Source organism: Cygnus atratus, chromosome 10 (assembly GCF_013377495.2).
Source record: "Cygnus atratus isolate AKBS03 ecotype Queensland, Australia chromosome 10, CAtr_DNAZoo_HiC_assembly, whole genome shotgun sequence".
Classification (NCBI taxonomy): domain Eukaryota; kingdom Metazoa; phylum Chordata; class Aves; order Anseriformes; family Anatidae; genus Cygnus; species Cygnus atratus.
The window spans coordinates 8,094,272-8,109,747 of NC_066371.1; the positions used below are offsets into that span (position 1 = coordinate 8,094,272).

The window sequence follows — 15,476 nt, forward strand, 5'->3', positions numbered from 1 at the left end:
ACAGGGTGACACGGCTTGTCCTGTTTTGTTGTCTAATTATCGGGAGAGATGATGATGATGGAGCACTGAGAATAAAACAGAGAAGCCTCCACAAATGGACCACTTCAGCACTGTCCTTTTTACAGCAAGGTATTTTGCACAAAAGCAAGGATTTAATTGGAACAGCAACAAAGCTTAAACAATATCACTTTCCTCCTCTGGGATTACAGACTGCTTCATGGGGTTTGTGATAAAGAAGGTTAAACTGTGGCAATGGATTATACTGCACTGTTTCTGTTAGAGGAACAAATAATAATCATAGCAATGGCAGGGTGGCAGGCTCTTAAAATACACCCATCTAGAACTGCCAAGGGGAAGAATACTATTATTTATTCCACATGTGTTGTAGTATCAATGAAAGTCTGTCTACATACAGAATACCCAGCTCTTCAACCACACACACATTCATAAAGCAGCACAATGCCAAATTTTAAAGGCTTGGCTTGGCACAGTTACTGCTCTACAGCACAGGAAAGAAGCTCTGCCAGGATAAAGTACCTTTATACCACAATAGTGATAGCCATAATTGGTATTTAGCAGTTCATTTGCATTTGTTAAAACAGAAAAAGAAGAAAAAAGTCCATGACCCACTCGATGTGTATACAGGGTGGTATGCAGGGTATAAAACTGAGTGTGGGTCAGGCCTCACAGCCACCCAGGAGTAAACAGTAAAGTTATTGATGTAGTGAAAAGCTACAAGGGCTTGCAAGTATCCTGCAGGCAAGGACAGAATTCAAAATGATCTTGACAATCAGAGAAACAGACTGAAAAAAACAAAGGGTCCGATTCAACCGCGACCATGTGCAAAAAGTCCCACGCTTCAGCCAGAATCGTCGCCTGCGCGAACACATGATGTTCAGCAGCACTGCTAGAGAGTGCTCTGGAGAGAGCATCTAGCAAAAGGGTTCCTGCTGGCCACCAGCTGAACACGGGTAATAACATCGTGCTTTTGTGAAAAAGGTGAAGTAATACCAGCACAGGTGGCTCGACACATGCATCCTGCCACGTCCCTGAGCCTCAGGGGAGCCCAGCTGAAAGTGCTGAGACCTGAGCGTTTGAACAAGGCACTTCAAAAAAACATGAAAGTGTCCACAGGAGAAGCAATGGGATCTAGAAAACGTGAAAACAAGCCTGGAGTGGGGACACAGCAATTGCCTTCCGCCCTTTTGAAATCCTTGAGAACCAACATCTGTCAGTCACGACCACCCTGTGAACCACTCACTTAGGGTTTGCAGAGTTAATGTATTTAAGAACTTTGCTTTGGTAGCTCAAGACAGATGAATAAAGGAAAGACTAATTTCAGCAGGATCATTTTCTAAAGATGACAATCTTAAAATGTCAAAAATACTCTTAACTGGTAAACATTTGACTGCGTTTATCCATTACTTTATTGGGAACATTCTTCTCCAGACAAATCCCAGACATTGCATCTATTTGCATTAAAAGCTGCTATGTGCTAATTTTAAAGATTTGTGTACCAGCTCTCTAAGCACATAATGGCAGCTTTACTGTGTTACAAAAACAGTTAACCATGGAGAATTAATGGAAACACGTCTTTTCTAATGTAATTAGTTCAAATTACTAAATCTGAGCAGAACTGAAATCACTCACTTTACTTTGAAAAGAAAGTTTCAATTAAAAAGAATAAAAGGGAACTCCATGTAAATATTTACACCACAGCTTAATTTAATCTTAACAAAAACAATACCAAATAAATCATTGAAAGGAAACTAGGTTTCATGTTGTACTGTCTTCTTAAGACTGATGGCTCTTGCTCAGAAACAATATTACTGAAGAAAAAAAAAATCACCAACACTTCCTTTTTTGTCAACAGAAACTTTTTTGTTCTCAAAATTAAAACATTGCGTTTTGAAAACACTGTCTGAAAGAGAGCAAATCAAGAGATTTCACGGACAAACTAAACACACCTGATGGTAAGAAATGGGAACAGGCTTCCGAAAAACAATCCACTCCACAATCTCGCTGCATGGAGGAGTCGTCAGGGAACCTGCGTAGCGGTAGTAACTCCCCAGCGATGCCGGCAGAAGGTCCCTCAGCACAAAGGGATCCAGAAAGGTCTCCTTCTCTGCGGGGGAAGATTGACAAGTAAAATTACACTTTTTTTTTTACGTGTCTTTAAAACAGACATCACATTGATAGGCAGCCTAGCAAGGTGTAATGGCAACAACATATTTTATCATATATATATATAATGAAGGATGGAAACACCCTATCAGGAAGTCTCTGTAAGAGTTGATGTGTTGATTATTATAAGAGCAGCCAAAATGCTAGTCAGTCCTATACTGCTCCTATTTAGAAGGCGTGCAGGTGTGAAATGCCCTTGTTATCCCACTGCTTTATGCTAGCACAGAAATAACACCGTATTCAGTGGCTTCAGCACTTAGTAAATTGCTCTTCAGCTTGATGGCAGTGAGTGTTTGTCAGAGCCTCGAAGGAACAAAGCTCGGTCCCAGCAGTCCCGCTTGTTGCTGCCTGACCAAAGAGCACCGGGTTGCGTGCCCGTCCCGTCCCCACCAGCAGGGAAAAGGGACACAGAAACGCAGTCAGGCCCTCTGTGGGCTGCCAAGATGGCCAAGGCAGTGGCCAGCCAAACATCTCCAGGAGCTACCAGGGTTGAACTGAGGGGAAGGGCAGCACAGCAGCAGGGCATCTCTAAAGCCAAGCTCCAGCTCAACGTGGTGCTCGGAGCAGCATCCAGACGGTGCCCGTATGGGATTGCCTGCACCCAGCCATACGGGCAATGACGGGGCTGCTGCTGGATGCAGTCGGCACAGCACCACAAACATGTCTCAGAGGTAAAAACACTCTTCCTCTTCCATCCAAGAAACTCCTTCCTGCGGTCCTGCAGGCTGGGGGATGAAGTCTTTCCTCCAAGAAGGCTCCTTGAACAGCCTGAAATGCAAACCTACGCACTGAAAGCATTTAGCTTCAAGTAACAGTGACAAGCTAGTAATATTTAACACTGTGAAGAAAAATAAATAAATGAAAGGAGGAAACAGCTGCAGGCAAGACAATTTCCCTGCCATCCCTGAGTATTTATCCTCTGCAATTTATGTTGACTCACAGGCCGAAGCTCCCTCTCAATCTGTGCAAAGGTGCTCACTGCCTCAGGGCATGCTGACACGCGAGGCTCTTCCATACATCACAATTCCTCACTTTCTATATTCTTCTTGCTCCAAACAAAAGTCTACCTTCATGTAGCAGAAACTCTTTTCTCTCTGTCTCACCAGAGCTGCTAAGCAAGTCTGTTCCCCCACCACAGGCTGGTGAAGCGGACAGGCTGATGACCAGCACACACATTGTCACGAAGTCAGAAGGAAATGAACATGGATGAGGTCTGCAAAATCAGCTTCCACAGATCCCACAGTTTTCTAGAAGTCTCGATCAAATCAAGAGGTTTGCCTATAGCTCTGAACAGCAGCCTGGTAAACAAGGGGATTGTTTTCCTCCACTGCTGCTGCAAGGTGCAAATATATGATGCTCTCCAGACATCTTCTGTTCTTCTGCACGTTATCGGCAGGTGTGGAAAGTTTTTGTAGCCTTCGGTGTTCCAAAATATGAGTAATTCTATTAAAGTCAAAGTACACCACATTGCAACAGAATACTGTAATTTCTTCATTAACAATTTCTCTCCTTCTATTCCAAGCAGGTATGAAGGGCTTCTCAACCCACAAGAAGAAAACAAAGAGTAAAACACATTTTCCCTTCATAGCCTATCTTCAGAAAAGTGTGCTTAGATAATAAATAGTAAAATATATATGATTGGCCAAAGTTCAAAGAGAACTAATCAAGAAATCATAATCACAGCAAAAGGTCGTATTTAATTTGATTTCCAATTAAAAACTCATTGGCTTATTTTTATACAGGAAAAATTGGTTAGAAAAATTGCAAACTCAGTCACAGGAGTTGATTTTGAAATTTAGCAGGCATACAGCTCCAGAGCAAAATGACGTGTTTCTATTTAAGAAACTCTTTCTCCGTGGAAGTCGAGCACAGAGCGGACTGCTATGAATCTGAAAGAGTATTTGAACATGCAAACATCCTCTTCACATTAACAGCCAATGACTATAAATGAAATAGATGGGAGGTACAGGACATTTTGAAAAGAGCTTTCCCCTTGTATCCACTTTTATTGAAACATTTATGAAATAAGGCTTCAGTTACAATTAATTTAGCTATTTTTAACTTTTATAACCTTTTATTTAGAATGATGGAAACACTTAAGATGCTGGCCAAACATTCCCTGGAAATCCTAGAATACAGAGTATCCCTTTATCAAGGAATGACAGGAGAAAGGAGCTCATTTTACACTTTCAAGGATTTTTGTGCCATATGCTGACAATATTATATTTTAATAATTAATTGTTCATCAAAGGAAAAGATGAAGAACAGGGATGCTAAATTCAAAGTTATTCAAATTGCGAAAATGAATAATGCATGACTTTTATATTAAACACACACTGTATTAAGTAGTCTACATTTCATCCAACTCTGTCTTTCATTTTTAAACATTCTGAACTACAATATGAATAATCAACCAAGGGAAGCTTATTTAGACAGAGAAATACCTTATTTGAATGCAAACTGGAAGTATCCAACTATGATTAAATTTTGGTTATCAATTAGGAAGGTTTCTTTCCTAAGCGTTTGGAAAGTCATAGTTAGATATATGAAAAAGACTATTCATTGAGGAAAAAGTAGCTTTGCTAATACACAGTTTAAGTAGGACAGGGTGTACTCTATCTAATTTTTCATGGCTACAAGCAACGCTGTAAGTTTTTGTTAATGAATTCCAAAGATTAAAATAAAAACTACCTATAATTGGATTAAAATGACTATTAAAATAGATGATAATCAATTGATTATGGTTTAATAACCTAGTACTTTTGAAAAAGGATTATTCATTTATATCACTTCCATCTAGATGCATGGTGCAGTTTTAGCAACCGGAGTCACTAACAGCTTCATGAAAAGCTTAAAGAAAAAGTGACTTAGAAATTCAGGAGTGTATCTCCGATATCTCTCTTCAATATCATATAGAAACAGTAAGTGACGTGAAATTATGTTCCTAAGAGCTTGAGATGGTTTTGAAAATAGGATTTGAAAATCAAGTCACTTAAAATTTCATCCTTAAATTGCTTATTATTGGTGGTGAATCTGTAAAAAGAATCATTTGCAAGCTAAGCAACAGCATTGACTGAATATGGAAGAAATATTTTGTATATGTATATATACATATGTATATATATATACACATGACTGTGTGTGTATTCACCCTAACATTCCTACTAAATTGTAAAGAGCAAAGCTGGAAAAAACATCAAACCTTTCTTCCCTGTCTTCCAAAGCCAGCTCCTATTTCCCATTTTCCCTGCTTGGGGCTGGAATGAGTTTTGCCCAGAAGACTGGGGACAGACTGAGCAGGATGAGGAGTTTACAGGAGGGAGAAACCAGGCAAGGCTGGGAACTACATGATCTTCTGTGCGAGAACGAAAACCAAAATAAAAAATAACAAGAGAGCATTTGCTGACAGGTACTAAGAAGAGAACTGGCAGACAAAAGCAATAAAACATCAGTGATAACATCTGTGTTGACCTGCAAATACCTGTGAACCACTGCAATGACTGCTGCAAAAGCCACCCATGAGCCACCTACTTGCTCTTACGTGTGAACCAGCCTCACACCTGCGCGGGCTCTTTTGCTGCTCCTTGTCCTACTCCATTGGTGCAAGAGCACAGCTGTGCACCCAAGCAGAAAAATAAACAAGCAGGAAATCGGAGCCACAGAGATCGGGACCCTAATGACAGACCTCGAACCACAGAGCATTCCTCTGAGAAAGCAACAAGGTAGGCATTGCTGCGGCTGCCACGTCCAGGCAATGTGGACAAGAGCGGCACCTGGGACGTCTGCCGAGATGCCCCTCTAATGCAGTACAGCCGATTTTATTGACAGTCAGCAAACAGGGATCCTCTGTTTACAGCACCAAGGCTCGTAGAAACGCATTCACTCTAATATTTCCACAGGAAAAATTATCAAGTGCCACAGATTCATTGTTGACAATTAAGACAATGAAAGTGACATTTAAACTACTGAGTATTCCCCGGCATAAGAGCACAATATGGTATTTTAACTCGCATTCACGAAAAGGAATTAACCGTCAGCTGGTAATGCAGAAAGCTGACTTTCTGACACAACAGTCATGTCTATCTCTTAGCCTTTGTCCCTGAATAGCATTGAAACTGAAACAAGTACACATGGGCAGACGAAACATTCTGGTTCCAGATTTGCCTGCAAACCAACAGAAAAACTTACATTCCTACTAATGCGGTAGGAAACGTATTTACGTGACACATGCAAACTCTCTTTTGCCAATTTAGGTGCAGAAACAGAACATAAAAATGTAGGACTAAGCAACCTACGATAACATCTGAATGACCAAGTACCTGTTTCGACAACATCAGGTATAGTCTCCCAACATTATTTTGGTTTACTAGGCAAAGAAATACTTTTTTTTTTTTCCCTCATCAGCCGGTAATGCTCAGTATATTCTTTGTTTGGACTGGTAAATCTCCCCACTGCTTTGCAAGGAACCAAGGGCCATTCTTTGCATAACCCAACCCAAAATCACAGCAATCGCAGGCACGCTTTAAAGAGCTGACCTATTTACACTCTGTATTTGTTAAAGCATCACCACATGTGAGCTAATACCGAGCTGTGCACAATAGTTTTCCCAGCAGAGGAAAAATCAGATCTTGAAACAGATACCGGTGGCAGACCTCCACCAAGTACTGCAGTTTTCAGAAGTTGATGCCAACAAATATTATATTGCAGGAGCTATCAGTTGGATATTTCGACTTCAAGGACTGACTTGCTAAAAATAAATTCTGTGAAATGCTGGAAGAAGATAGCCCTGAATTTTAACCAAATCACTGTGGAATAGGAGGGTTCTTGAGATATTCAGGTAAACAGCATCACAACTATCTGTGATCAAACCCCTTTTCAAATCTAACAGGAACTTGGATCGGAGATCACAAGAAAATAACTATATGCCAAGTCCATTTATATCTCATGGAATGCTCTGGACTTTCATCATGCTTTTCTGTAAGAAAACAGGAACTTGGCTGCATTGAAAACAATATCTTAAAATGAGCTTATTTCCAAAATTAACGTATGTGCAATGCCTGATAGGTGGAAACGTTACCCAGCTACACTTTGAGTAACTGAAATCTGCAATACCAATATGAAGAGCTTTGAAAGTCTCCCAAATTTGTTAAACAATGTTACTGCCAATTTCATTTTCACAATGAGCCAAGTCATTCTAAAGCTTCTGCATTCAAACATTAAAAAACAAACACACGAAAATAATCAGAAGGACACCATGCCACACACACCCAGTGAGCCAGAACTTCCAAGATAAAGCAGGCTGCACACCAGAGACAGGGACCAGACTCACTGTGGTGATGTTAAAGATGAGATTACAAATATGTTACTTTAATTGAAGAGATCTTCAAATGAGTACTCGCTGTGTATATCCAGTATGAAGAGCGGTTTCTGACAGACCTCTGGACCCAGTCTAATTCTTGTCACTTACTGTACAACTATTACTCTCATTTTTATTTTATTTTTTTAAAGGCTACATCCTCTGCTGAACAATGCAAAGAACCACAGCACAGCATGGCAGAGAGGAGGGGAATGAGAATAACAGTCCTTACTCAGGGAGCCTGCAGTCTCATTTAACCTGAGACAATTGGTGAGTGGCACAATGAAGAGAGGAAAGAAAAAAAGGAGAGTCTCCCATAGAAAAAAAAAAAACAACTTGAACATTTCCATGGCAGGTACCAGTCTCAGGCCTTATTTTTCTCCCTCCCTCTCTTTAAAGAGTTTAAGAAGAAAAGGTTTAGCTGGGGAGGAGGAGTCTTAAGTCTGCAAGGAAGTAAAAAATAAAATCGGAACCTTTAGTGCTTAAATACTGCTGATGCAAGGCTTTGGCCTAACGGCTTGTTGCCATTCTGGACTGCGATGAGGCTTCTCCAGGTTTCACAACATCTAACCCAAGGCAGAGGTACATATGAACTCAAAGTGAGAGGGGACATGGAAACTGAGAAATAGAGTAGGCACCACTGACTGGAGGAAAAAGAAACTGAGAGGAGACCTTCGGAGTGGAAGAGGATCCCTGGAGCAAGCTGAACCCTAGCACAGGCAGGGTGAAGTGAGGCAGAGCTGGCCAGATGAGCACGTCCTTTTCACATCCTCCAGTGGAGCCACAGCACAACTGCACCTTCTCGGACTTCGATGCCCCTCTCTTCTCAGCAAATTGCCTCAAAACCCACCAGCAAAGCACACAACTCCTCCCCGTCCCCAGTGCTTTGCTCACATTCATCATCAACCTAAATTCAGCCACATCTTAAATTTTGAGTTCTTATTGCTGCAATCTTCTTTTTGTTAGCTTGATTTAGTTTTTCTGTGCAATGTATTAATTATATGTCAGCTTGCTGGTCCATGGTTAGCCATGACCAGCACTGCTTTCCACAGAGCAGACAGGTGAAGGACCAGAGATTTCTAAGACTTCCATCATTTATTCTTTTAAATGATCCAGACCCCTGCAGCTATGCACAGAGCTGCCCTATATAAAGGTGTGAACTTATCACCTCTGCTCTCATCTTCATTTCCCACTTCCCTCCTCCTCGCCTTTGCTCCACAGCAACCATGTCCTGGCCCCTTTCACATGGCTACTCTGACTGTGAACACAAGAACAGATCAGAAAACAAAAGAATATACCCAGATCATCCCAGAGGAGAAGAAAAAAACAAAACAAAACAAAAAACCACTCTTCCACATTTCGTTCTCAGTTCAACACATCGCGCTGCTCTTCCTTTGATGGGCTTCCTTGTTCCAAATTGGGTTTCTGCTTTCTTCAAAGTTTCGCTTTAAAAGGCAAGGTCCCATGGCAGCACGCCTCACCCTTACCCCTCTCCCCTGCCTTTCTTCTCTGCAGCCCCTGATATTTAGTGCAGAAAGCAAACAGCTTGTCAGGTGGCATTATGGTTAAAGTTAAAAACAAAAGAAAAAACCTGTCATGCTGCTAATGGTGTTTTCTTGTTATTATGCCTTCTGGTGTGATAGATCCACAGGGTAACTAACACTGTCTGGATTGCTTCCTTTTTAGTGCTGATTTATTTTAACAGGTTATTCACTGCCTTTTGCCTAGGACAACTGGAGAGATGTGTAACATATTTATTTGCTCCTTTTTTTGTTTCTAAAGCAATTCTGTTTCCACTGTATTTTGGTATGGTCTCCCCAGCAGCCCATGAAGCTTTGGTGGTCGCCCCCAACACGCCTCAACAACCTTGCGGGAGACCCAAGAGCTCACTCTGCCCCATGCTGAGCTTAAGTTAAGGCACTCTGATGATTCAAAGGCAGAGGAAAAAAAACCAACAATGTTCCCAAACTCCCTTTTAAATAAACAAAGGCATCCCTCTACCCAGCACCCCACCCCATGCTCACAAACAAGCAACAGATGCCATCGATTCACTTTGTACCTACGCTTTTGATCTGGCTGCACCTTGATTTTCACTGCTTGCTTTTGACAAGGAAGGGAATAAGAGCCCCATCTCTGTGACATTAATAGAGGCTCTTCTGCCACGGTAATTTATTTGTGCTTCGCTAATAACTTTCTGCTGATCTGTGTAGGTTCTCATGACAGTCACAGTGAACAGGACAAGTGACAAAACACGGTTTCCATCACAGTGAAAGGTTTTCCACGAGCCTGGGGTAGCGCGGGATCCTGCTCCTCTGATAACTCCTTGCCTGTGGGGTGAAAGGGGACCAAGCAGAGCATCCATGCCCAGCCTGGGAGAAGCAAACGCTGCACAGCCTCCAGCTCCAGGCACTGCCTTCGGGATTGAAATCAGGGAAGGAAACACCTTTTAGTGCCTTTCAGGCAGCTGGTAAGAACAAGGAAAAACCATCTCTAAGAGGCTTACGCACAAAATGGTACTAAAAGGGGTGAGCAGAAGACAGCGGAGGTGAAGAAAAGCAATGTTTCTGTGTAATAGCTCCACCCTGCTAGGTGCTCCTCTGAGATCTTGCTGAAGCATGAGACAGACAAAAGCTTTTGTGGCCATTTTAATGCAAATCAACTGCATAAGACATAACCTGGCATTTCACGTCTCCCCAGTTCCCCCGGGGGTACGATTGCCCTCCCTGAAGCCCTGGGAGCCTGCTCAGTCCTTGCACAAACACAGCTCTGTCCTGCCCCACGCTCCTCAGCATCGCGAGGGAGGGCGAGGAGCAGAAAGAGGCTCAGGGCACTCAGGTGAACACATCAGCAGCAAAACAGAGGCAGAAAAGTCTGATTTCCAGCACCATGACTAGGCCCCGTGTCGTTCATTACTCAACCATGCACCTTCAATGAAGGACATGCATCATCCCAGCAGCACCAGCACAGCTGGAGGCTCTGCTGCCAGCTTCTGCGAGGAAAACAGCGTTCGAAGAGGAGCTAAAAAAGACCCCCAGTGGTTAGAGCTGAAAGACACCGGCAAGTCGGCGTCAGAAAAAGCACATCATGCCTGCCTGTGCTCCATCCCTTCTGTGGAGGGAGGACTGCGTGCTCCCAGCTGTCAGTCTCCAGCGGCTCCGCGGCAGACGCGTGCTCGCCGCGCGCTTCGCGGCAGGGAAAGCAGGAGTGAGAATAGCAGGCACCTCGCTGGCGGGAGGTGTGACAAATCCTTGGCAGAGTACAGAACCGAAAGCAATTTTAAAATCAGCAACAGGCAGCTGACAGCTCTGAAAAGAGCCTCCTCGTCGTTCGTGTGCCTTTACAATGCTCTGCGCGGGTGGCCGCGGGAGTTTGGGAGCAGCGGCGTGACGGGAACGTACTGTTCAGCAGGAAGCTGTGGGGCAAACCCAAAGGCGTTACCGTCGATCCAAACTTCGTCAGGCTGTTTGGGACCTCACTGGTTTTCCTTCCAGCCAAGAAACTTTAAACGGTTGCTCATGTAAAATTAAGCTTAATGTGACATTAAGATTCTAGAAAATTATGCCTGGAGATGAGGAAATAAAGTGAACTCTGAGTAGTAACTAAGCCTGTATTGATTTTTATGTGTACGTTTCTCTGTCATTGTTACTAAGCTGGTGACACTGTGAAGGGCACAATTATTTATGTTCCATCAAATTAGTACGTAATTCAAATCCCTGACAAAATCTCAAGCAAAAATTGCTTTCACTTCTGCAGAAAGTCCTCCTGACGCTTGAATTGTTTGCCTACCCTTAAGAAGTGCACTGTAAACATGTAAGAATTCCACAGAAAACTGAAATGCTACGCAAGAAAAATGAAAAGTGAGATCCCCACTCATCAGTAGCACCCTTACTTGTAACTGAGGGGCGTTCGAGCTGCTGCCATCACAGGGACAGGGCACCGTGGGTGCTCTGCCCTGCATGGTGCAGAACCGAGGCTCCATATGGCGACAAGCCTTCTAGTATGGCAAATGAAGAAATGATGATAGTGTGCGTGTGTACAATTTCCTTCTTGAAAACTGAATGATTGGGAAGAAGGAGTGACCATGCAGCCCAAATCAGCAAGGATGCGTTGCTGCTCAGAAGGAGACAGAGATGGAAAACGAAGGAAATCTTACATAAATAGGAATGTTGAAATGAGGTGCATGGCAGGAGCAGTGCCAAGGGGCTGATGTTCTCTCCAGCAAGAGGGTACACGAACATTTAAAAGCAAGGTAATTATAACTCTTGATTTCTACAGTGCCTCTGTATTGTCATGACCACCTAAGAATAACGTGGGTGTGGAAGTATTATAATATGCAAAGAAACTTAAGGTTTCCATTTTGCTTTTCTCCAGCTTCTTTTGTTGGATCTTTGCTTGATCCAGCCACACTGTCCAAAACCCACATGAGTTCTCCAGTCTATTTCAGCCAAAAAGTTCGTTGTTGCCTTAGGGTCCCAGCTGAATGCAGCCAAATGGAAGGTTGGAAGAGTCTTTTAAGATAAATTCATAAAAATGTGCTCACATAAGATATAAGTAAATTACATCAAGAAAAGAAATGAGGGTGGCTGGAATTAAAGCTCACATCTTTACTATTATTCTACATAATAACATTAGAAGAGAGAGAGGATATAAGAATTCTTCACTGAAGCGTTCCACCGATATTTAAGTTAAAGAGAACAATTTCTTTGAACAACTACTTTGTAGGAGGAAATTCCCTTATGTTACCCACCAAAAGAGCCTTAGAAAAGGCCTTTAATCAGGGCCTTTGAAACAGGAAGGAAAACAAGATTTTCCTTTTTCTTCCTTAATGTTTTTAAAAGGAAACTAGCTATTGAAATATATCAAGCGAATTCCTTTACTTGAAACACTAGTACCCTTCTGTGCATTGTGAGCAAAACAAAAATAAACGCCTTTTATCCACCCAGATTTTGCTGTGGGTAGGCAGTGCCAAGTCGGACTAATCATTATGTGGTCAGAGAAATCACAACCTCGGGACCGTGTCACATCCTACCCAAACAATTATTTTTGGGAATGGAATAATGCTCTTAGGAGGCATTGGTGTGATTATCTGCTACTGGCTATTACAGCTGCAGCGGAGAGGAGCAAGAGACAGAGCAGAAAAAAGTATGATGAGATGGCTAAAATAGCACAGAGCTTGCAGGGGGCAGTGTCTTGAAATAGAAGGCAGGTAGAAAACAAAGCTAAAAAGAGATCTTAGTCCAGTTAAATGGCAGCTTGACTTCAGTGTCAAATTACGCAGCCGCTGAAAAATCTTTGCAGCCCAACTGGTCCTCACTTTATTTTTGCTAGCCTGTTTTGCTACCCAGTGGGAGCTAGATAATAACATCTATTTTTGTGGAAAGCAACAGTTTTTCAGCTGTGTGTGTTGTTTTTATCTCACAGCAGAACACTGCAATTTATAAACAGCAAAACCTACGGAAAATTCTCTAAATGAAGGACTTTATGGTATGTTATCATTTAACCCCTATTTTTCACTTCCATTGGATTTATTAGTGTTCCCAGTTGCAATGTTAAATGACTCTGAAAGTAGAGCAATTAATCCAAAATCCTATTTGTTTTAATCTAACACTGTCAACTAGTTTTAGGTTTGCAGTCAAGAGAAAAAAGTGTTTGTTAAGCTCTACAGCACTAGCTAATGTCTAAAGACAATCCTCTGAAAAGGTGCAAAGATGTTTTATCGCAGCACTATAGATGGGACGGAGATTTATTAGAGTACCTAACACCATTCCAGCAGACGCCTTTTGAATTATAATGAGATTATTAAAACTTTACAAATCATTATATTAAAACCTGACAAGAGTACTTCTGGAACCAGAGCATCTTGATGTCATTGCTAATGATGCATTACCCGTGATAAGGCTTCAGTAAAACTCCTAAGTAAAAACTGGTTCTAAAAGTATAAAACGTATTAATATTTATTTCAGTACCTGCTTTAAGTTCAAGGATAATAGCTTTATATGCATCAGAACAGTCGAATGATCCTATTTATGTCAGCATTAGAAAGATGTTCATCTGCTGCAAAGTTTAATTAATTTTCACAGATAGTTAATTTTCTGTTTCATTATCAGCTCCCTAAATTTGAAAGACAAATAATTTATAAACAAATAGAAACTTCAGAGAGGAGTATTTTTAGAGCAAACAGAAGATAAATAGCAGGAGTGAAGCATCAACGCTGCCTTCGAAGTACTAATATGAATGATGTATTGTAGTAGGTTTTGATTGATAACTTGCACATTCTAGAGCACCGACTGAAAAGAAATAAATTGTTTACTGTTAACCCCAACCCATTTTCAGGTAACAAATGACGACGGTCTTTACCAATCAAATAATGGCTGTAATGCCCTTAGACATCGTGAATGAGGAATGTACAGGCTCTGCATCCTTCCAGGGGTGACTTGATCCTCTAAGGACAACATTCCTGCCCTTCTCCCCTTCCCAGCAAGAAGAAAGTTTAAGCAGCTACTTACCGTGATGTACGACGCCCTTCAACCCATGGATAATGGAATCCAGTGCTGGATTGTCCCTCTGACTGACCTACATGCAAAGGATACAGGATTGGTTACATCTATTCTGGCATCAGACAGAACAGTTTCAGTTTAATCTTCTAGAGAAAAAAAAAAAGATGTTATCTAACAAGCTGCTTAGTTCTCACATTTACAATGGCTCTTCACCAAATGCCAAAGATACATGGTGTAATGAAATAAAGTAAGGAAGGTTAAATTAAAAGAAAGCATTCTCTGAATTCATTAAAACACTAGCAATACCATCATCCAACAAAACCTAAAAACAGAGAGCCATTTTTTCTCCAGCTACTTCTCCTTTCATAGAGGAAAACTGCTACGATAAACAGAAGTTATCTCAGAACAGTCCATCCCTTACTGATACGGGAATAAATCTGGTGCTGCCACTGCGCCCGGTAGAGCTGGACCCCTTTCAGCCATAATGCAGTCGGGCCCTGACATCTCGTTGCTATTCATCTTTTTACATTTATTTAATTTAGTGCCGCTTGGACAAGAGAGAAGAAAAAGAGCTACAAGAGAGGATCAAGAAGTCTCTGATTTTTGAAAATGCAATTGTCTGTACTGCCAGACCCCAAAACTGGTACTTCCACAGTATTTCTTCCATGGTTGCCTAACATCCATGCCCTCTGCAACAAGGAGCCCCAGCACCACAGAAAGGAGGGAAAGGCAGTGGGAGTACTAACCTTGTTGAGCTCCATAATTTCAAATTAAACCCATTACCTCAGTCACCTACTTGCAACACAGCCAAGGAATTTACAAGCAATAATGTTTTTTTTTAGAATTATTTTTAACATTCTGCATCTTCAGAGATATTGAAGGAAAACATACAATTTTTGTGAACATGTCCCATTACCTAAAATACATGCAATTTACTTTGGGGAAATTAATATTGGTATGTGCCTCATTCATGTAGTATTCTTTTTTTTTTTTTTTTGCCACAAGTCAGTATCAGAAACCTGAATCCTGTTGGTCATTTTTGGATTGACTGCTCCCAGTACAGAAACACGCTGATTGCAGAAGAGCTCCTATACTCCTGCCTGCCCACGATCTCATGTCGTGAGGAAAAACAGAGCTTAAACACTTTCTGTTCACAATTTAACATTGAGCAAAGAAGCGGTGGAGATAAAAGAAGAAAACAGGAGAGAAGAACTAATGCCCAGCAGGGAGCACACTGTCGCATGAAGTGCGGAGCTGGCTTGGAGCATGCTCTTAGGAAGAGCAACTGCATCACTGACTGCAGCACATCCAAAACTGCATTACTGTAAAAAATAAATTCACGAATTCTGCCTGCCTGGTGGAGAAAACTGGCATCCACTGGCCCAAGTTTCACACCTCTTCCCATCCTTCTTCCCCTTTACTAATAATAAATATTAGAA

General features: G+C 41.7%; 1 protein-coding gene across 1 annotated transcript in view; it reads right to left on the reverse strand.

The window, feature by feature from the left end:
* PTPRG (protein tyrosine phosphatase receptor type G) overlaps window positions 1-15,476 on the reverse strand; it is a 403,467-nt gene that overhangs the window by 101,682 nt on the left and 286,309 nt on the right. The window contains exons 6-7 of the mRNA XM_035547040.2: window positions 14,047-14,113; window positions 1,968-2,125 (exon numbers count right to left, since the gene is read on the reverse strand). Coding sequence (XP_035402933.1) covers window positions 1,968-2,125; window positions 14,047-14,113 — 225 coding nt within the window. The remainder of the gene's footprint in view (window positions 1-1,967; window positions 2,126-14,046; window positions 14,114-15,476) is intronic.